This window comes from Saimiri boliviensis, chromosome 17 (assembly GCF_048565385.1).
Source record: "Saimiri boliviensis isolate mSaiBol1 chromosome 17, mSaiBol1.pri, whole genome shotgun sequence".
NCBI lineage: Eukaryota > Metazoa > Chordata > Mammalia > Primates > Cebidae > Saimiri > Saimiri boliviensis.
Genome location: NC_133465.1, coordinates 31,005,906 through 31,027,665, shown reverse-complemented (window position 1 = coordinate 31,027,665; position 21,760 = coordinate 31,005,906). Strand labels below are relative to the sequence as shown.

The 21,760-nt window shown below is 43.5% G+C and overlaps 1 protein-coding gene across 1 annotated transcript in view; it reads left to right on the top strand.

Moving 5' to 3' along the window:
- Positions 1–5,809, top strand: part of NLK (nemo like kinase) — a 169,657-nt gene extending 163,848 nt beyond the window's left edge. Inside the window, exons 9-11 of the mRNA XM_003931405.4 lie at positions 203–401; positions 1,281–1,374; positions 4,022–5,809. Coding sequence (XP_003931454.2) covers positions 203–401; positions 1,281–1,374; positions 4,022–4,076 — 348 coding nt within the window. The 3' untranslated portion in view covers positions 4,077–5,809. The remainder of the gene's footprint in view (positions 1–202; positions 402–1,280; positions 1,375–4,021) is intronic.
- The last annotated feature ends 15,951 nt before the right edge of the window (positions 5,810–21,760 follow it).

Here is a 21,760-nt window from a genome sequence, read left to right as displayed (position 1 = left end):
GATAACAGTAGTTATCCTAAATCATATACTCCCTATGCTGCTACGTTACGCACCTCTAAATTCAGTTATCCCTCTTTGGATGGGATGTACTACAAATTATATATAAGTTGTGTAAAGCAGTTAATATGTCTTTTGAAAGATCCTATGTGGACAGTCATATTTATCTGTAGTGTTGATGTGCTGGTCTCTAATTTGATTTCAGTCCAAAAGAATATCCGCTAAGGATGCCTTAGCCCACCCCTACCTAGATGAAGGGCGACTACGATATCACACATGTATGTGTAAATGTTGCTTTTCCACCTCTACTGGAAGAGTTTATACCAGTGACTTTGAGCCTGTCACCAATCCCAAATTTGATGACACTTTTGAGAAGAACCTCAGTTCTGTCCGACAGGTTAAAGGTGAGTATCTGGTTTGGCCCTGGGCCAGGCAAGATGCCAAGTAACATTTTCCATCAGGTGTCCATGAAGAGCTGAGATGTGGCTGGTAACCAAAGCTCCCCTGTATGTTTATTTTACAACCCTGCATATACTATGTGTCCAGGGCATAACAATTCATATTTAATATTACACACAGGGGAAGGTAGGGGAGACGAATGAATAGTTTGTTCCTATTTTCAAAGTTTATTTAGTGAGTATGACTCAAAATACATTTAATATGTATTCACTCAATGTCAATTCATTGATTGAAACATATTGATCTTCTTTATATAACATACAAAGTTCCATTAAGTGTAAAATTTCACTGAGGGAATCATTCCTTGGATGATGACAAGAGAAGGGAATTTCTGATAGTGTACTCATAAAATTTTGTTACAGGGTCTCCTATTGGGAGACAGTGAGGGTAATGACAATCAAAATTCTGAGTGATTTTAGTGTCTACTCTAGGACATTTTACAAGAGAGAGGATAGTCCTGAAGTAACCACCTGAAACTGTACACCTAGGTGCTAACTGATCTTCCAAAAGGCAGCAACTTAGAAGAGTTCATCTATAATGCCAAACCTTGGAGTCTCTCTCAAATTTATAGACCATTTTACTCTTCCCACTGATGGGGCTGCAGTCTGTAATGCCACCAGTGGGTTTTTTGCCTACATTTAGCAACAGCTGTCATTTTAGTTTTAGGAAGTTCAGCTGAATTCTGCTTGATAGATGATGTGTTTTTTGATTTAAGTAAACCAGTAGGAAAATGCTATTTAGATGCTGGCTAGAGTCAGCTGAGAATTCACTGCTTCCCGGCCTGCAAATTGTCATGGATTGTATGATGCTTACTTTCTCCACAGAAATTATTCACCAGTTCATTTTGGAACAGCAGAAAGGAAACAGAGTGCCTCTCTGCATCAACCCTCAGTCTGCTGCTTTTAAGAGCTTTATTAGGTAACTATATCTATGTAATTCTTTTTTTTTTTTTTTTTTTTTTTTTAAGACGGAGTTTCACTCTTGTTACCCAGGCTGGAGTGCAATGGGGCGATCTCGGCTCACCGCAACCTCCACCTCCTGGGTTCAGGCAGTTCTCCCGCCTCAGCCTCCGGAGTAGCTGGGATTACAGGCATGCGCCACCATGCCCAGCTAATTTTTTGCACCTTTAGTAGAGACGGGGTTTCACCATGTTGACCAGGATGGTCTCGATCTCTTGACCTCGTGATCCGCCCGCCTCAACCTCCCAAAGTGCTGGGATTACAGGCTTGAGCCACCGCGCCCAGCTATATCTATGTAATTCTAACATACTTGTTAGAATTAAAGGATGCCAGTGTTACTTGATTATTCAGCATTATTTGTTTTTATTTAGATAACATAGGTAAAAGGTGCCACAGAAAGTTTCTGTTATGAGGTTTGAGTATATTAAAACTAAGCAGGCCAGGCACAGTGGCTCACACCTATAATCCCAACACTTTGGGAGGTCGAGGCGGGTGGATCACCTGAGGTCAGGAGTTCAAGACCAGCCTGACCAATATGATGAAACCCTGTCTCTACTAAAAATACAAAAATTAGCCAGGTGTGGAGGCATGTACTTGTAATCCCAGCTACTTGGGAGGCTGAGACAGGAGAATCATTTGAACCCGGGAGGTAGAGGTTTCAATGAGCCAAGATCACGCCATTCCACTCCAGCCTGGACAACCAGAGCAAAACCCCATCTCACAAAAACTATAAGCGTCACATTTTACACTGGTGCCAGTTCACTGTAGTTGCTTTGGCAATATTTTTCCCAGATGATCATTGTGCTGCCTCATCATGTACGTGGCGATTTCCTGGAGTTAGATGTGGTCATCTCAGTTCCACTACCATTCTTACTCCTAGTAATAACTGCAAGTGAGAAAATAATTTTTTTGTGTGCTGGTGGACTGCTGGTATATCCTGTGTGGAGGAGAAGCCAACAGGCTTATGGTAGAGCTGTGAACCTACTTTGGAACTTACCAGGCTTCATTCTCCTTGTCTCTCTGTCCTTTCCTTCTCTTGATCTCTTTTTAAGTCCTTGTATTTCAATCAGGGTCCAGTCAGGAGAAATAAACCACTTCCCCATAATATGAATGGGGATAATTTAGTAACAACAATCATTAACTGGGAAAGATGATCAGCTGCTAAAAGGCATAAAAGGATTCTGAAGGCTGCTGGAGTAGCAAATGCAGAAAGCAGCTACTCCCTGTAGACTGAGGTTGCTTTGGCAATTTTTTTGACAGAGGGAAAGTAAACAAAAAAATTAAGAATTTAGAAGCAGTTCCTCTATGTAAGGACCTCTTTAGAGAGGGTATGGCTGCCACAGGAACACAGCATGAGGATGGTTTGCAGAAGAGGAAGTGTGCCAGAAGGTGTGGGCAGAACTGGTCCATCAAAGACGCCTGTCAGGAGAGTCTGGGTGGACCAAAGCTGAGCCTTCCACATCACCAAAAAAAAGCATAACAAACCAGGGAAGAGAGCCTGCTTCCCATTGCTACAGCTTTGCTGTGCCCTTCCAGCACCCTCTTGTTGACAAATGCTAACATTTAGCTCAGTGGCAAAGGGAATCATGAATAGGGTCTGGCTCCAGCATCACAAAGCAAGACAAAGAAGGGTGGATTCGGATCTGAGTGGCCACAGAGTCTCTATCTTCCCCACTGCCTTTCTCCTCTCCTTTTTCTCTCTTCTTCTGCTCTTTCCCTTTAATTATATTGAAGTTGTTTGAATTTGTTGGACCACAGTCAAGATTTTATGTGTAAAATTTGAAAATTATAAGACCTTTCATTTTTTCCATGTATTTTTCTATTGGAAGAAGGAATCAAGTTGCATTTTTACTTATCTGTGGTTTTAAATTACTTTGTTTTGCTATTTTCCCCTAAGAGTTACTGACCCTGTCAATTAGGCAGTTTAGCAGCTTCGGTATAAATGATCCTGGGCGTAGGAGAAACAAAATGATTACACTTTTCCCTCTCAAGTTTATAATCTAATTAGCAACCTTAGTCAGACATAGGAAAAAGCCAGTAACATCTGTGGATAACCAATGCTAAATGATTACCTGTATTTCTCAATTAATACTTGATAAAAGAATGCTTCTAAGGCTCATTCAAATAGGCCCTGGTATTTTGAGAGACTACTTTTAAATGGTAATTCTACATCCCTTAAGGTTGTTTTCCTGTTTGATTATTCAAATTGTCACTTGTAATACCTACCATTTACTTTACACTATGAAGTAGGCATTGTGGAAAACACTTCACATCTGTTATCATTTATTCATCACAGTATCCTTTGAGATAAACAGCATTATTCCTTTCCAAATGAGACGAGATTAAGGCACGTGCTCAGTGCCATACAACTAGTAAATGACATGTTAATTTCCAGCCTATATATTACCCACTACACCAGATTGTCTCTCTGTAGATAACAGATCCTTAAACAGACAACTTAGAACAAATTCAACTTTAAAGAAACAAGTAAAAATCCAGAAGTGGACTTAATTTTTTCAGAGGAAGAGAGGAAAGCAGGCAGTAGTGAATTACCCTTTTGCCATTGTGGCGTTACAACTAATTTCTCGATCACTGTTTTCTTCCAGTTCCACTGTTGCTCAGCCATCTGAGATGCCCCCATCTCCTCTGGTGTGGGAGTGATGGTGGAAGATAATGTACTACTGAAGATGTAATGTAGCTTTCCACTGGAGTCTGGGATTTGCAATTCTGGAGGTTAATCATGCTTGTACTGTAATTTTACTAATGAAGTTTTAAATTAACAACCACTACTTGTATGATATGAATAATATTTAGAAATGTTACTAGACTTTTAATCTTGTAAAGTGGTTGTGCTTTTAGAAGAAAAATATTTTACCCAGAGTTGCACATGTTTTATGAATTTAGTGCAGCTGTTATGGCTCACCTCAGAACAAAAGAGAATTGAACCAAATTTGGGAGTTTGGGGTTTTATGTTTTTGTTTTGTTTTTCTTTTCTAAAATGAAGTGAGATTGTTCACACACACACACACACACACACACACACACAAAAGACAGTCATACATTTTGATATTTGAGCCATTCCTAAAGATTGGGGGTTTTCTAAAACTAAAAATCTAGAAACCTTGCCTGCGACCAATCATGGAGCCACGTGAACTGATCGTGGCTGCACCTGGGGGGAGGGTAGGGATGAGGGGCATGCCACCTAATGATCAAGCCCTATAATTAGCTTCTCATTAGAGCCGTGATGGTGATGTGTGCTGTCTAAAATCCAATGTTGTGGGTAGAGAGAATGAGTTTGTGACTAGGAGAGACTAAACTTTTGTTTTCCTTACCCAGTATAAATATATATATATATATTTAATCTATTTTTATTAGAAGTTTTTCTGCTCTTTCTTACATAAAAGAACCCCAAGCATGCATCTTTCATGTGTGTAAATAATTCATTTCTGGGCTAATTTCAAAAGAATCCCAACATTGCTGTATAGAAAGAGAACTAGCTTGCACATTTTAGGTCTGTGAAATTTTGTGAGACTTTTCCTGCACTGGACAGTAACAAAATAATAAAAGACAAAAACAAATTTAAAAAAATTTTAAGCCACAACTAAAAAGGCACATAGGGAATTATGTTAAATGTGTTTGTGTCCTTAGGCAAAGCTGTGGGAGTCTTGAAATGTCACAGTAGTAAATAACTTATTACTTTTTGACAAGTTCTTTTTTTCTGTTGGAACACTGAATCCTTCTGTGCATATGTACATATGAATACAAATCGAAGGCCTCTACCTCCTGGAGTTATACAACTTGGCTTGTTTACCTCCACATGCTGATGATGACTATTTTTTTTTTTTTTTAAGTTCAGTGTGGAGACTTGAAACTTGAATGTCCCTTCCAACTTTTATATTAAAAATAAAAAGAAAATTGAAGATCATTTTTCACCTGTACAAGGAATATTAATGGATCGTCTTAAAATTGGTCTAGGAAAAAACCTTGGTGTGTGTTATGGACAATTAACTGTTAAAGTTATTGTAAGTTATCTGTATTTAGCAGAGTATTTTCAACTTGAGTGATCTGAGCTGAATTTGAAGACTATTAATAAGTTATGTTTGGAAGTTTTAACTTCAATGAAGTAATTATTTGCTGTGAAAGAAACAAACATTGAATTACTAAACAAAGATGGTGCAATATCTTTGTTTTTTTTTATGAGGCTCCTGAGAATCAACCCAACTGAAGCATTTCAATTCACTTGAATGAGAAACGTGTTTAGTATCAAAAGAGCCCAAGAAGACACTGGTGTGAAAGGTACAATCTCAGAGGTTGGTCAATTACCGTGGCACACTTTGTACAATGTAGATTTGAAGTACAGTGGTGAAAACATTAAATGTGACATTTGAAAAAGATGTGTCATCTGTTTTATTTCAGTTTCTTTCCTTTGTTTTCCCTTCAGTACAACTCATACCCTGACTTTGCAAAGTTTTGAGACATTTCCTATTTATATTTCCACTTTGATCTTTGAGAAAATTGGTTGTTTTTAAAAATCTTCCCAGAAACTTTAGATTGACAAAAATATATTGAAAATTTAGTTAACCAATATCAAAGACATTTGATTTAAATATACACAATATAGATGTCTTTTTAGACCTTAGAGTCTCTAATCCAGTGGTTTTCAAACTTTTTTTTCTTTGAAGCAATATCTTGTAGTCAAATATATTAGACAAATAAAAGTAGATTGCTTTGTATGAAGCAGACTGGTGAAGGGACTGGACACCTCCCTCCTCTTCACTTCTGCCTCCTACGCCTAGCAGCCCAAAGGTACATTCAGCTAAGGAAGAAGTCTCAGCCCATTGGTGGTATAATCAAGGCCTGAAACTAGACTGCCTAACTTCAGAATACTTTGCCTGAAGCTAAAGCGACATTACTCTTGAGTTTGTAGGTGGCATGTACTTCTCCTTATCTTTTCTTTATTTAGCAAAATGAATGGATTTTTTTTTCCCTGACATTGAGGAAGTTGGCTATTCTAATTCATGTAAATTAATATAAATACACTTATTTTATTCAACAAAATTTTGAATACTTAGTATTTACTTATCAGGAAGCCATATTAATAAATATCAGTAAATGCTTAGATAAGGAAACCAGTTTCATCACTTAAAAGAGCATTTTGAGTTACGCATATGATTTTGAAACTAAATTCCTGCCAGGCGTGGTGGCTTACACCTCTAATCCCAGCACTTTGGGAGGCCAAGGCAGGTGGATCACTTGAGGTCAGGAGTTCAAGACCAGCCTGGCCAACATGGTGAAACCCCATCTCTACTAAAAATACAAAAAGTATCCAGGCATGGTGGCGGGCGCCTGTAATCCCAGCTACTCAGGAGGCTGAGGCAGGAGAATCATCTGAACCTGGGAGGTGGAGGTTACAGTGAGCTGAGATCATGCCAGTGCATTCCAACCTTGACAAGAGTGAGACTCTGTCTCAAGAAAAAAAAAAAAAAAGAACTAAATTCCTTTACAGATAAGTATTAGAGAAAATATACTGACCTGCTCTTAACTGGAACCTACTTAGAAAACCAAGGAGATTTGTGCCTTACTGCTTTATTGTTGGGAATTGCAGAAATGTGAATTCTCATTGCCAGTAGAGTCAGTGTGGACAGGTAAATTAGGGTTATAATCACCTACAATTTGAAGGCAGTTTAAGAACCTGTGAAAGATGGAGATGATCTCTTGTGATGACTCATAGGATTTATAATTGTTGTTTTGTTTTCCCTCTCTGATATATTACTTAAAATATTAATTTATATTAAAATAACTATATTAATAGAATGTAAAATTACATGAATTTTGAAATTAAGACAACTTTTAAGGTATTTTCAGAAAACAAATTTAGTTTACTCTCAACAGAGCCTCACCAAAGGCAGTTCTAAAGGGGACTTGACTTCAAGAAGATGATGTACCTTCAAGAGGAAGAAAAACAATAACTAAAAGCAGATATCCGAGAATGGTGAACAAAGAAATCGGTGAACACATGTGGGAAACTAAGCAGATACATTGCATATAATGTTATGTTTATGGTGATGATAAACTACAGCAGCACCTTTAAACTAGGGGTACATACACCCCTGAGGATAAATGAAGACTCTCCAGGAGGTACCTGGGCACATATGTTTGTTTGGGTCTTCAGGTCTTTTTGAGACAGTCTTGCTCTGTCACCCAGGCTGGAGTGCAGTTCCTTGATTGTAGCTCACTGCAGCCTTAACCTCCTGGGCTCAAGTGAGCCTCCCACCTCATCCTCCCAAAATGCTGGGATTACAGATGTAAACCACTGCACCCAGCCAAGCACATGTGTTTTTAAGAGAGCCAACTTCACTATCTTTTTTTTTTTGAGACACCACGGTCTCACTCTGCTGCCCAGGCTGGAGTACAATGGCTCAATCTCTGCTCACTGCAACCTCTGCCTTCCAGGTTCAAGCAGTTCTCCTGCCTCAGCCTCCCAAGTAGCTGGGATTACAGGCACATGCCACTACCACCCAACTAATTTTTGTATTTTTAGTACAGATGGGGTTTCACTATGTTAGCCAGGATTGTCTATAATCTCTTGACCTCGTAATCCAACCACCTCAGCCTCCCAAAGTGCTGGGATTACAGGTCTGAGCCACCACACCATCTTCACTATTTTTTTCCTCCATTCCCTTTCTGAGTTTTATTTTCACATCCCTCTTCAGTTATTGAGGGAATGTGTTCTCTTTCCAGGTCCACAAGGGGGCATAGTTTTAAGGGCAAGAACTTCCTAGTGCCATGCCCCCCAACCCATCTCTCTCCATCCGGGATATTTAACGGTTTATGTTTAAATTTTGCGGGTGCAGGAAGAAACTAAGAATCAGTCACTCCAGCAGAAGTTCTAAGGAACTCCTTTCCCTGGCCTGGGGTCTTAGAGAAGGTGGAGGTTCCTCCCAGGTTAAAAGTCCCCTTCCTCCACACTGCTTCAGACTCCATGTTTGGATCCCCTTCGTGGAAGCTGTTTTTTTCTATCCTGGATTTTCCCTCTGGAAAATCTCTTGTGGAAGCCTGTCTTCCCCTCCTAAACTCCATCTCTCGCTCTGTTCCCTTCCACTTAGTATGGAAGCTGCTTTCCTCTCCTGGATTCCATCTTTTTGGAGTCTCTCACTCAGTGTGAGAGTTAGCTCTTTGTTCCTCTCTCCTCCTGTTTCTCTCTCTCTAAACGACTTTCTACAAACACTTTTGAGTCTGGCATTTACTGTGCACTGTGCCGTGGTCCCCTCTCTCATTCTTGAGAGGGCAGGAGACCAAGAACCTGGAGAAACGTCCTCTTGGGAGCTGGGGGCACACTGAACCCCAGTATTACATTATCATTCTCCCACTTAGAAAGACGAATTTCTTACACATCTTAGATAGTAATGTGTGCAATATACCTAAGTATAAAAACTTCCTGAGTTGCAAACTAAAGGGACAATTTGAAACAATTTTTGTTTATAGAGACCTTACCTTTTGTATCTCTACTGCCAGGTAATCCATCAGTCCTGAGAGACAGCCCCTGGAAAGTAAAGCAAAGAGAACATTAGGAAGAAATACTGGGACTGGCAGTATTTAATTTCATCCAGGCAGCAAATTCATGGCACAGCTGTGTCTGTCTTACAATTGAGAAGTGAGATGGTTTTTGTGGAAACATAAAATGAAACGTAGACCTTTCTCAGTAGAAAGTAAATCGATTTTGACTCCCTGGTTTGCCAGTAAGGACATTCTGGTTAGTTTATATGGTTGACAGTTTCTGTAACTAGAATTAGCCTGAATCTGCAGCTGCAAAGTTTTAACAAAAATATACTTAAAGCAAAAGAGTAAAAATTAACCAAAAATATTGTAGAAATATTGGCGAGGATGTGAAGAAATTGGAACCCTTGTGCATTGCTGCTGAGAATGTGAAATGGTACAACAGTTACGGAAAATGGTATACCAGTTCCTAAAAAAAATTAGAAGCTAGGCACGTGGTATGTGCCTGTAATCCCAGCTATCTGGGAGGCTGAGACAAGAGGATTGCTTGAGTCTGAGTGCGTTGGCCCAAGCCTGTAATCCCAGCACTTTGGGAGGCCAAGGCGGACAGATGACCTGAGGTCAGGAGTTTGAGACCAGCCTGGCCAAAATGGTGAAACCCCACCTCTACTAAAAATTCAAAAATTAGCCAGGCATGGTTGTGGGCTCCTATAGCTCCGACTACTCAGGAGGCTGAGGCAAGAGAATCACTTGAACCCAGGAAGTGGAGGTTGTAGTGATCCAAGATGGTGCCACTGCGCTCCAGCCTGGGCAACAGAGTGAGACTCTGTCTTTTAAAAAAAAAAAAAAAAAAAGCGGGGCGCGGTGGCTCAAGCCTGTAATCCCAGCACTTTGGGAGGCCGAGGCGGGCAGATCACAAGGTCAAGAGATCGAGACCATCCTGGTCGACATGGTGAAACCCTGTCTCTACTAAAAATACAAAAAATTAGCTGGGCATGGTGGCACATGCCTGTAATCCCAGCTACTCAGGAGGCTGAGGCAGAAGAATTGCCTGAACACAGGAGGCGGAGGTTGCAGTGAGCCGAGATCGCGCCATTGCACTCCAGCCTGGGTAACAAGAGCGAAACTCCGTCTCAAAAAAAAAAAAAAAAAAAAAAAGCTAGATAACCAGAAAATATAGCCACTAAAAAATTTTTTAAAGTTATTGAGTTCTACTTTGTGCTCAATATCTCTGTGCGCTGGCCATGGAGATTATCAAACTAATAAAATGTCATGGTGCCTATGGTCCATGGGGATGGAAATATAAAGAAATCATCACAACAAGGTTTCAACTCTCATCTGAGATAGGATTCAGTGCCCCGGAGTGCTCAGGGGTGGCAGCCAACCCAAAGCGGGTGAAGTAGTCAGGGAAGCTTCCTCTGGGTGCTGAAATGATAAATTGGAGTTAGCCTGACAAAGAGAGGTGGTCTGATCTGTGATTTCAGTTATGCTTTTATGACGTGCACACCTATTTAACACTTGTACGGGCCAGCCTGTTGACCTTCCTCTTTGTGATTTCTTCCAGGGCTTTTATGCTCGTAAAGCTGTTGCACAAGATTCTCTTTCCTAGTTCAATATATTTTACATTTAACCCTTTACCTGGAAATTATTTTGATGATTGACAGTGGGATGAGACCCCGGTGGAAGGCTGAAGAGGCAGAAATGGAAAGAAACGTCTTCATTCTGCTGCCCTTCTTCCTGACTCAGTGGCTCTGGGGCTCCTACCAGTGACCTTCTCTCCTCCCTCTGGTTGTTTCAGTGATGGGTGAGTGGGAGTGTGTGTGGCTGCAGCCCTGGGTGATTGGAGGCGATGGTCCAGTAGTCCACGTTGGCCTGAAGTAGGAGGGATGTGGAGCAGACTGCTGTGAGGACTCCAGCATAGGAACCGGACGGGGCATATGGAGATGTATGTGCCACCTCATGCTGCCCATCGCTGCTACCCAACTGGCTTGGGCCTTGTTCTCCCTGGGAGGCGGCAGAAACACGGGAGCGGGTCATTTTCTTATTTTCTTCCCTCTCTCGTCTTACCTTCCACCCCTCTCTCTGATGGATAGCACAGACTGAGTCACAGCTAATGGCTTTCCATGCAGCCCTTGGAACTGATGAAGCTGCTAACAAGTGCCTGAGTAAATGAGTTGCCGTCCTGCCTCACTCTCCCCCTCCCACTGAAGGCCACGGAGCAGGCCATGGGCTGCACAGCAGCTCATGGACACTGGGGATACAGAATGGGGATGAAGGATGGGGTCTGTCACCCTAAGCCAGGAAGGCAGGGTAGGGGGAAACGAGAGGGCGGAGATAAGCACTGGGGAGAAGCATATGTGCAGACAGAGTTGGTGAGAATTGTGGAGAAATGTGAGGAGAGGCAGGTGGCAGAGATGTGAGCAAGAAGGAGGAATGTGTATCAGCTCGGGTGGGGTGGGGTGGAGTGATGGTGCCCTTCTGTGCCAGGCACTGAGGCACAAAGATAGGAAGCTCCTGCCTTGTACTTGAGGAAACCACAGTTTTGTAGGAGAGGGAGAGGCATGCAGATATCGTCATTTGTTGCTTTTTCTTTTTTTTTTTTTTTTTTTTTTTTAACAGGGCCTCCCTTGGCCGGGCGCGGTGGCTCAAGCCTGTAATCCCAGCACTTTGGGAGGCCGAGGCGGGTGGATCACGAGGTCGAGAGATCGAGACCATCCTGATCAACATGGTGAAACCCCGTCTCTACTAAAAATACAAAAATAAAAAAAAATAGCTGGGCGTGGTGGCGCGTGCCTGTAATCCTAGCTACTTAGCAGGCTGAGGCAGGAGAATTGCCTGAGCCCGGGAGGCGGAGGTTGCGGTGAGCCGAGATCGTGCCATTGCACTCCAGCCTGGGCAACAAGAGCGAAACTCCGTCTCAAAAAAAAAAAAAAAAAAAACAAAACAAAACAAAAAACAGGGCCTCCCTGCTATCACCCAAGGCTGGAGTACAGTAGTGTGATCTTGGCTCACTGCAGCCGCAACTTTCTGGGCTCAAGTGATCCTCCTACTTCAGCCTCCCAAGTAGCTGGTACTACAGGCACACGCCACCACACCCGGGCTTTTTTTTTTTTTTTTTTTTTTTGGTATTTTTAGTAGAGATGAGGTTTCACTATGTTGCCCAGGCTGGTCTCAAACTCCTGGGCTCAAGCAGTCCACCCACCTTGCAAGGCTTCCCAAAGTGTTAGGATTATAGGTGTGAGCCGTGGCATCCAGCCTACCCACTCTTTAAGTTGTCAAAAAAAGCCTGTGACAACAGCTTTACTATTCTCTTTTTACATTGAGGCTCAGAAAGGCCAGGCAACTCTCCCAAAGTCACACAGCTGAAAAATGTGAGTGGGATTCAAACCCAGAACCTCTGACTCCAGAATCCATGCCCTTTCCATCACCCCTAGGTTTGTAAGTACATGTAAAGACATGATAAGAAACTACTAAGAACAGATCTGTCTGGGTTGATCTGATTTTCCCCATTGATGGAATTATTTGGTCAGGAATGGGGGTGCTGCAAGCTTCTCATGTCTGGACTTCAGCAAGGCACACAGCAAAATCTGACATCCTATGGACACCAAGTGATGTGTGGGTGAAATGGCTCAATGGCTAGAATAATTTTTTTTTTTTTGGTGGGGGGGATAGAGTCTTGCTCTGTCACCCAGGCTGGAGTGCAGCAACCTGATATCGGCTCGCTGAAACTTTTGCCTCCTGGGTTCAAGTGATTCTCCTGCCTCTGCCTCCCGAGTAGCTGGGATTACAGGTGCACACCACCACATCTAACTTTTGTAGTTTTAGTAGAGATGGGGTTTCACCATGCTGGCCAGGCTGGTCTCAAACTTCTGATCTCAAGTGATACCCAACTTGGCCTACCAAAGTGCTGGAATTACCCGCATGAGCCACTGTACAGGCCAAGAACTTAATTAGATGAGAGCCTGTTTCGAAAGGAGCCCATGGCTGAAACTGGGAAGTGGTGGCTTTGCACCACAGGGCTCTGTCCCTGGTCCTACTCTGTTGAACTTTTTTTCCTTTTCCTCTCCTCCATATTTATTTCTAATTATCAAAGTAACATATGTCTACTGTAGAAAAATATAAATGATAGCTAAGGCAAAAGAAAGGAAAAGCATCCTAATTCTCATCGTACCGCTTGCTGAACAGTCTTTTTCAATTTGCTATAACTTTGAACATTTTTGGAATACAGTGTTGGGACCTGAAATCCCACAACAAAAGATAACTCACTGTTCACACTGAGGGTGCACCCTGCCAGTCTCTACTACAAACAATACGAAGAAAATGTAGCATGTGATTGGGTGCTTACAATGAGCTGGCAACAGTCCTGAGCTTCTGACAGGTATTATTTCATTCAATCCTCCTAACCCTTTATGGGGACTCTAAAGATCTATTTTTCACAGACAACAAAGGTGAAGCTCAGAGATGAAATAATTTCCTCAGGCCACAGAGATTGGCTGAACAATTGAGGCAGGGTTCGAACCAGGTTCTGTCTGATTCTGAAGTGGGGCTCTGAGCGACTCTGGGATGCCCTCCAAAGGTACCTGCAGGTTCCTGGACCATCCCCCACTGTCTGCCTCTCACCCTGCCCTCTTAAGTGAGGGCTGTTTGTGCAGGACAGTCCGAATCTCCCCGTTGCTTCTCTTCTGCTTGCACTGTAGCATCTGGGGACACGACTTAGGATGTGATCCCACACCAGGCACAAAACCCAAAGACCCTCCTGATCTGTCAGTAGCCACCCCTGGGTGCTTATTTTCAATAGGAGGGTGGCTTGCCTAGGGAGGCCAGGAATTTATCTTTAAGTAACAAACACTTTTTGAAAACTTACTATTTTTCAGGTTCTGTTCTAAGCACTTTAGAAATAACTTTTTCTTTTTTTAATGACTTTTTTGCCAGAGTGCTGTGGCCCACGACTGTAATCCCAGCACTCTGGGAGGGTGAAGCAGGAGGATCATTTGAGGCCAGGAGTCTGAGACCAGCCTGGACAACACAGTGAGATCCTGTATCAACAAAAATAAATAAAAATAAAAATTAGCCAGAAATAGCGGTGCATGCCGGTAGTCCTAGCACTGGGGAGGCTGAGGTGGGATGATTGTTTGAGCTCAGGAGTTCAAGGTTACAGTGAGCTACGACTGTGCCACTGCATTCCAACCTTAGTGACAGAGTGAGATACTGTCTCAAAAAAACGTTTTTTTAAGTAACATAAAGTTGGCCAGGCATGGTGGCTCATGCCTGTAATCTCAACACTTTGAGAGGCTGAAGCAGGTGGATCACCTGTGGTCAGGAGTTCGAGGCTAGCCTGGCCAACATCATGAAATCCCATCTCTATTAAAAGTACAAAATTAGCTGGGTGTGGTGGCACACGCCTGTAGTCCCAGCTACTTGGGAGACTGAGGCAGAAGAATCGCTTGAACCAGGGAGGCAGAGGTTGCAGTGAGCTGAGATCACACCACTGCACTCCAGCCTAAGTGATAGAATGAGACTCCCTCTCAAAAAACAATAAAGTAACATAAAGTAAAACTGACTTGTTGGTGTACAGCTTTGAGTTTTAACACATGTATAGATTCCTAGAGCCAACAATGGTGTCTGAACAACAAACATTCATATACAAAAAGAGAACTTCAACCCAAACCGTACACCTTATACAAAAATTAGCTCCAAATGGATCATATATCTAAAAGCAATGTAAAATGATAAAAACTTTTAGAGAAAAGTAGGGGAAAATCACCAAAAGAATAAGCCACAAAAGAAAACAATTGATAAATTGGACTTCGTCATAAATAAAAACTTCTGTTCTGCAAAAGACAGTGTTAAGAAAATGAAAAAACCAGCTGGGCGCGGTGGCTCAAGCCTGTAATCCCAGCACTTTGGGAGGCCGAGGCGGGTGGATCACGAGGTCAAGAGATCGAGACCATCCTGGTCAACATGGTGAAACCCCGTCTCTACTAAAAATACAAAAACAGCTGGGCATGGTGGCATGTGCCTGTAATCCCAGCTACTCAGGAGGCTGAGGCAGGAGAATTGCCTGAACCCAGGAGGCGGAGGTTGCGGTGAGCCGAGATCGTGCCATTGCACTCCAGCCTGGGTAACAAGAGCGAAACTCTGTCTCAAAAAAAAAATAATTATTAAAATAAAATAAAATGGGCAATATAAAAAATATTGACAATCCGAAGTATTGTGGGGGTGCAGAGCAATTAGACTCTTGTCCACTGGTGGAGGGAATGCAAAATAGCCATCCTGGAAAACATTTTGACACTTTTTTCTAAAGTTAAGTACACAATTACATATGACCCAGAAAACTCTCTCCAGGGTATTTATCCTAGAGAGGTGAATATGCCCACATGAATGCTTTTTTTATTTTTTTTTTTGAGACGGAGTCTGTCTTGCTCTGTCACCCAGGCTGGAGTGCAGTGGTGCAATCTCGGCTCACTACAACCTCTGCCTCCTGGGTTCAAGCGATTCTCCTGCCTCAGCCTCCCAAGCAGCTGGGACTACAGGGGCCCACCATCACGCCTAGCTAATTTTTGTAATTTTAGTAGAGATAGGGGTTTCACCATATTGACCAGGCTGGTCTCAAACTCCTGACCTCGTGATCTACCCCCCTCAGCCTCCTAATACAGCAGCTTTATTCATAGTTGATTCAAACTGGAAACAGCCCTAATATCTTTCAGTGGGTGACCAAGTAAACCAACCACATTAATGTACTGGGATATTTACCACTCAGCAATAAAAAGGAATAACTATCGATACACAGAACAAATTAGAGTACTCTCAGAGGCATTAGGGGTGGACAAAGCCTGTCACAAAAAATTACACACTGTATTATTCCACTCGTATGACATTCCCTAAAAGATGAAACTATAGTGATGGTAGCAGGTGTCAAACATTAGCGCTGAGAGCAGGAGTGACTACACAGGGATAGCTCCAGGGAGTCCTTCAGAGTGATACAGTTCTTCTGTGCCTTCTGTGTCCTGACTCTGGTGGTGGTTCTAGGAGTCTTTTCTCCATTCAGTTGCCTTTGCACTTTGGTCAAAAATCAATTCGTCGGCCGGGCGCTGTGGCTCACGCCTGTAATCCCAGCTCTTAGGGAGGCAGAGGTGGGAGGATAGCTTGAGCCCAGGAGTTCGAGACCAGCCTGGGCAATATAGCGAGACCCCGTTCTCCACAAAAAGGAAAAAAACAAAAAGACAAAAAAAAAAAAAATCAATTTGTCATATTGGCGTAGGTCTATTTCTGTACCTCCTATTCTGTTCTATTGACCTAGCTGTCTGTCATTCTGTCATTTCACCTGTATCACACTTTTTTTTTTTTTTTTTTTTTGAGACAGGGTCTTCCTCTGTCACCCAGGCTGGTGTGCAGTGGAGTCATCTTGGCTCACAGCAACCTCTACCTCCCAGGTTTAAGCAGTTCTGCCTCAGCCTCCCAAGTAGCTGGGATTACAGGCAACCACCACCACACACAGCTAATTTTTGTATTTTTAGTAAAGATGGGGTTTTGTCATGTTTCCCAGGCTGGTCTTGAACTCCTGGCCTCAAGTGGTAATCCAGCCTCGGCCTCCCAAAGTGCTGGCATTACAGCCATGAGCCACTGCACCTGGCCTTTTTTTTTTTTTTTTTTTTTTTTTTTTCTTTTTTTTAAGAGACAGGGTCTCATTTTGTCACCCACCCAGGCAGGACTACAGTGGTGTAATCATGGCTCACAAGAACCTCAAACTCCTGGGCTTAAGCAACTCCCCCACCTCAGTCTCCCAAGTAGCTGAAACTACAGGCACCATCATGCCCAACTAATTTTTTAAAATTTGTTTTTTAGAGACAGGGTCTTACTGTTTTGCCCAGGCTGCTCTCAAACTCCTGGCTTCAAGCAATACCTCTTGCCTTAGCCTCTCAAAGTATTAGGGGATTACAGGTGTGAGTGACCCAGCCAAGCCTAAGAGTATTTTTTCAAATTGTGAGTGGATTTTGAATTTTTGTCAAATAGTTTTTCAATCAATATGATCATTTGCTTTTTTTTTTAGAAGGTGCTTGGGCCCCTTGTAGATCAGAGGCACCCTACCCCTGGCTGCCAGCTTGGACCCTTACATGAGAGAGAAATAAATATCTATGGTATTTAAATTACTATTATTTGGTCTCTATTAAGGCAGGCGCACCAACATTTTAACTAATATGTTCACTTATTGACTCATCGATTCAATAACCTGGCAGCCACCACATGCCAGCACCACATAAGATACCAGGAGCCACAGAGCCACAAGCCCACAAGGGCCTGTGAATCAGGGAGCTGCTCTGTCTCAACCAGCCCAGAACTGTTTCTCCCTGAATCCATACGTCTTTCAGGACTTGAGTTTCTGCACCAGCCGCATAGGCCTCTTGAGACTGCTGGGCCCTTGAAAAAGTGTTGGATTCAGACTGGGAAGAGGAGGACTCGTGTGGAGGGGACGTGCACAGAGCTCCCAGGGGATACAGCCCTGGGCCCTCACAGTGTCTGATTTCAGGCTTCACAACATACACCAGCATTTTATTTTTATTGGTTTTTGAAAAATCTTTCGTTGTTAAGCCACTAAATAGAAATACCCTATAAAATCAAACTGTATTGGAAATATATAAAGTACTGGAGAAGTCCTCGTTTGACAAGGAGATCTGAGTCACTGACCAGTCTTTTGAAAAAGTCAGTTCAAGTGGGCAATAATAAAAACAGACACATACAGGTCCTAGTCACTTTGTTTTGACTTCAAACACAAAAATTCACATTCAGGCACTAATTTTTCTTTGGGTATCTTGACTCAAATCCTCCTTTGACTTTCTTGCATAAATCACACCTACAATCCTATAATTTACCTATGCACGCGCCACCATGCCCAGCTAATTTTTTTGTATTTTTAGTAGAGACGGGGTTTCACCATGTTGACCAGGATGGTCTCGATCTCTCGACCTCGTGATCCACCCGCCTCAGCCTCCCAAAGTGGTGGGATTACAGGCTTGAGCCACCGCGCCCGGCTTCCAATTTCTTTAAACTTTTCTTGTGAAGCAATCTGATGTAGAATACTTCTAGATTTTTAGTATTTTCCCTGAATAGTTTATCTTTCACATCTAATTCAACATGTCAGCAAATCTCTTTGTGTATTACTTCCAAAGCATTTAATGTCATTTGCAAGGAAACAATTCTTCATGCACTCGTATTTCATCAGTTTATGTCATGTTTAATTCAATTACATGATTACAATGACAAATGCACCTAGCATAAACAGGCTACAGACACACCCAACCAACTCTTGGTAAACAGATAACTTAACCCAGAGCAGAGGTAGCTGAGTTCTTGCCTTTCTAGACCAGGGGTCAGCAAACTATAGCCCTGTGGGCCTGGTTTTGTACATCCCGTGGCTTAAAAATGCCTTTTAGGGGCTGGATGTGGTAGCTCACACCTGTAATCTCAACACTTTAGGAAGCCAAGGCAGGCAGATCACTTGCGGTCAGGAGTTCAAGGCCAGCTTGCCCAACATGGTGAAACCCTGTCTCCACTAAAATTACAAAAATTAGCCAGGTGTGGTGGTGGGCACCTATAGTCCGAGCTACTTGGGAGGTTGAGACAGGAGAATCCCTTGAGCCCAGGAGGTAGAGGTTGTAGTGAGCTGAATCCAGCCTGGGTGACAGACTGAGACTGTCTCAAAAAAAAAAAAAAAAAAAAAAGCCTTTTAGACCAGGCACAGTGGCTCATGTCTATAATCTCAGCATTTTAAGTGGCTGAGGCCAGAGAATCCCTTGAGCTCAATAAAAAGAGTGTCTTTTACAGTGACTGAATCTGTAAGCAGTTGAAAAAAACTTAAAAAAAATTGTATGACATGAAAATTATTTGAAATTCAACTTTTAACATTTGTAAGTAAAGATTTACTGAAGCACTACCACACCCATTCCTTTTTTTGGTGTATTCAGTGGCTGCTTTCAAGCTACAATGGCTGAGCCTGACGGTGTCAACAGAGACTGTATGGATCACAAAGTCTAAAATATTTACTATCTGTTCCTTTACAGAAAGTTTGCCTATCTCTATTCTAGAGCAAAGCCTGAGCCTTGGGCATGCACGATGTCACGGGTATCTGTTACTGTGTTTTCCAGAAGCTTCAGGTAAGAGGGAGGGCTCCGAGGAGAACTCGTACTATAAAAAGTGAAAAATCCCTTCCTTCTTGGCATCACTGTTTCCCAAACCCACCTCCCACTCTTCCCAAAGCAGCTTCATGGTTTGCTTCATCACTTCCTTCCTGGACTCAGGTGATGTTCCCACCTTAGTCTCCTGGAGCACCGGGATTACAGACGTGAGCCACCACACCCGGCTCTGATTTTTCTCTATAGCACTTATCAGACATATTCCATGCACATTTATTTATTTATTTATTTATGTTTTTAATTTTCTTGAGACTGAGTCTCACTCTGTCACCCAGGCTAGAGTGCAGTGGCACCATCTCCGCTCACTGCAACCTCTGCCTCCTGGATTCAAGCAATTCTCCTGTCTCAGACTCCTCAGTAGCTGGGATCACAGGCACCCACCACCACACCTGGCTGATTTTTATACTTTTAATAGAGAAGGGATTTCACCAAGTTGGCCAGGGTGTTCTTGAACTCCTGACCTCAGGTGATCCAACCACCTCAGCTTCCCAAAATGCTGGGATCACAGGTGCCCACCACCACACCTGGCTAATTTTTATACTTTTAGTACAGATGGGATTTCACCATGTCGGCCAGGCTGGTCTCAAACTCCTGACCTCAGGTGATCCACCCACCTTGGCCTCCCAAAGTGCTGGGATTACAGGTGTGAGCCACGGCGCCAGCCTCCATGCTTATTTACTTATTTTTTCTTTCTTTCTTTCTTTCTTTATTTTTATTTTTTTTTTTTGAGACGGAGTTTCACTCTTGTTACCCAGGCTGGAGTGCAATGGCGCGATCTCGGCTCACCGCAACCTCCGCCTCCTGGTTCAAGCAATTCTCCTGCCTCAGCCTCACGAGTATCTGGGACTACAGGCATGCGCCACCATGCCCAGCTAATTTTTGTATTTTTAGTAGAGACGGAGTTTCACCATGTTGACCGGGATGGTCTCGATCTCTTGACCTCGTGATCCACCCGCCTCGGCCTCCCAAAGTGCTGGGATTACAGGTTTGAGCCACCGTGCCCACCTATTTACTTATTTTCTATTTCCTATCACTAGAATGTGAACTCTATGAGAGTAAGGGTTTTGCCTGCTTGTTCACTGCCCTATCCCAGTGCCTAGATCAGTGCCTGGCACACAGCAGACAATAAGTGCTTGTTGAATGAGGATCGAATTACTCTTGCTGTATGACAACCTGCTATCTGCAGGACCCTGGGCATGAGGAATTACCTGTGGGCGGAAGGCAGTAGCCCAGTGCTGCACAGTACACGCTGATCAAAGACGGGCCTTATGCGTGGGGGGCAGGTACAGGCAGGTGGGCAACGGGGTGCAGAATTCTAAACCTCTGGGGATGAATGGCAGAGGCCACACCATCTTGATGAGTGGCCCTTGAGCCCACTGGACAAGGGAAATGGTTGGCTGGGGTCCAGGTCCATGGTCTCCCTGACTTGAGGTGGCCTTGCCAGATGCTCTGAAAATGGGGCCGACGAAGTCCTAGTGATTCTGTCCCTTACCTTCCAAGGACAAGTTGGAGGCAGGCACTGGTCTCACATCTACAAAAACAATCATTTCTAAACTTTCCCCCATCACAGACTTCGGCCCGCCATCCCCCAGACATGTCTCATAGCCACTGAGTCATGCATCAGTGATGGGTGTGGGGGTGTGAATGGGGGTAGCCAAGCCCATTGATCCAGGGCTGAGACATCCTCCCTGCTAATCAACAAATTCATAAGCTCTTCAATAAGGAGGTAGAGATTAAGGAACCAATCAGCTTGCCCTGTACTTGGGGAGTGAGATTGGAGGGTAGGGGAAGGATGGATAGAGAGGGTTTGGGGGATGGATAGAGAGGTTTTGAGGCTGGCTCCTGGTCCACACTGAGACCACCAGGGCACCCATTTACTTTGGCTATAAATGAGGAAGTGACTTCTTCAGAGGTTGTAGCCCAAATTCAGGCCATCTCATACCCTCTAGCTTCTACGATGTCTCTCCTCTCTTCCCATCTGTCCTTGGACTGCATATTCCCCAAGACACGACAGGGTTCCAGCACATGATGGGGTTCCAGGGCATGATGGGGTTCCAGGGATGTCAGATTCCCTGTGGCCATCTCACAGGCTCCTTCATCTCTCTGCCCGGAATCAATGCACTAGAAACCCCTATCACCACCACGGTTAGTGCTGCAGGGCCAAAAGAGCGAACAGCCCCCTGCTCTCTGGTATCCTTGACCCCATTAGCCTGCAGGGTCCTTCTCTGGGCCCTGACCCCTGGAATCACAGATGTCCTAGCCAGCCCCCACTGCCCCTGCAATCCAAGGGTGAGCACCTGCCTTTTGTCTTTCTGTGGAGGAATACAATTCTTTGATTTCTGCTGTCTTCCCTCCAAACAGGACAATGACTGTCTCTGTTTGTCTCTCTGTATCCATGTTCTGGGAACCCCTCAGACTGAGGATCTCCCCATGATATGGCCATGTCTCTCCTTTGCGACTGGGGTTCTTGAAGGACAGGGCTGTGCCTTGCCCGTGGATGACGGGTCACTAACAAGAATGATTTTTCTCCTTCCTCCAAGGGCAGGATCTATGTCCCCTTGTTCTGGTGTCCTCTGCCACCTCCATGCTCAGCAGGGCACCCTGGTGTTTCCTGGGATGTGTGGTCCTATAGGGCCTGACTGGCTGATAAGGAGCCAT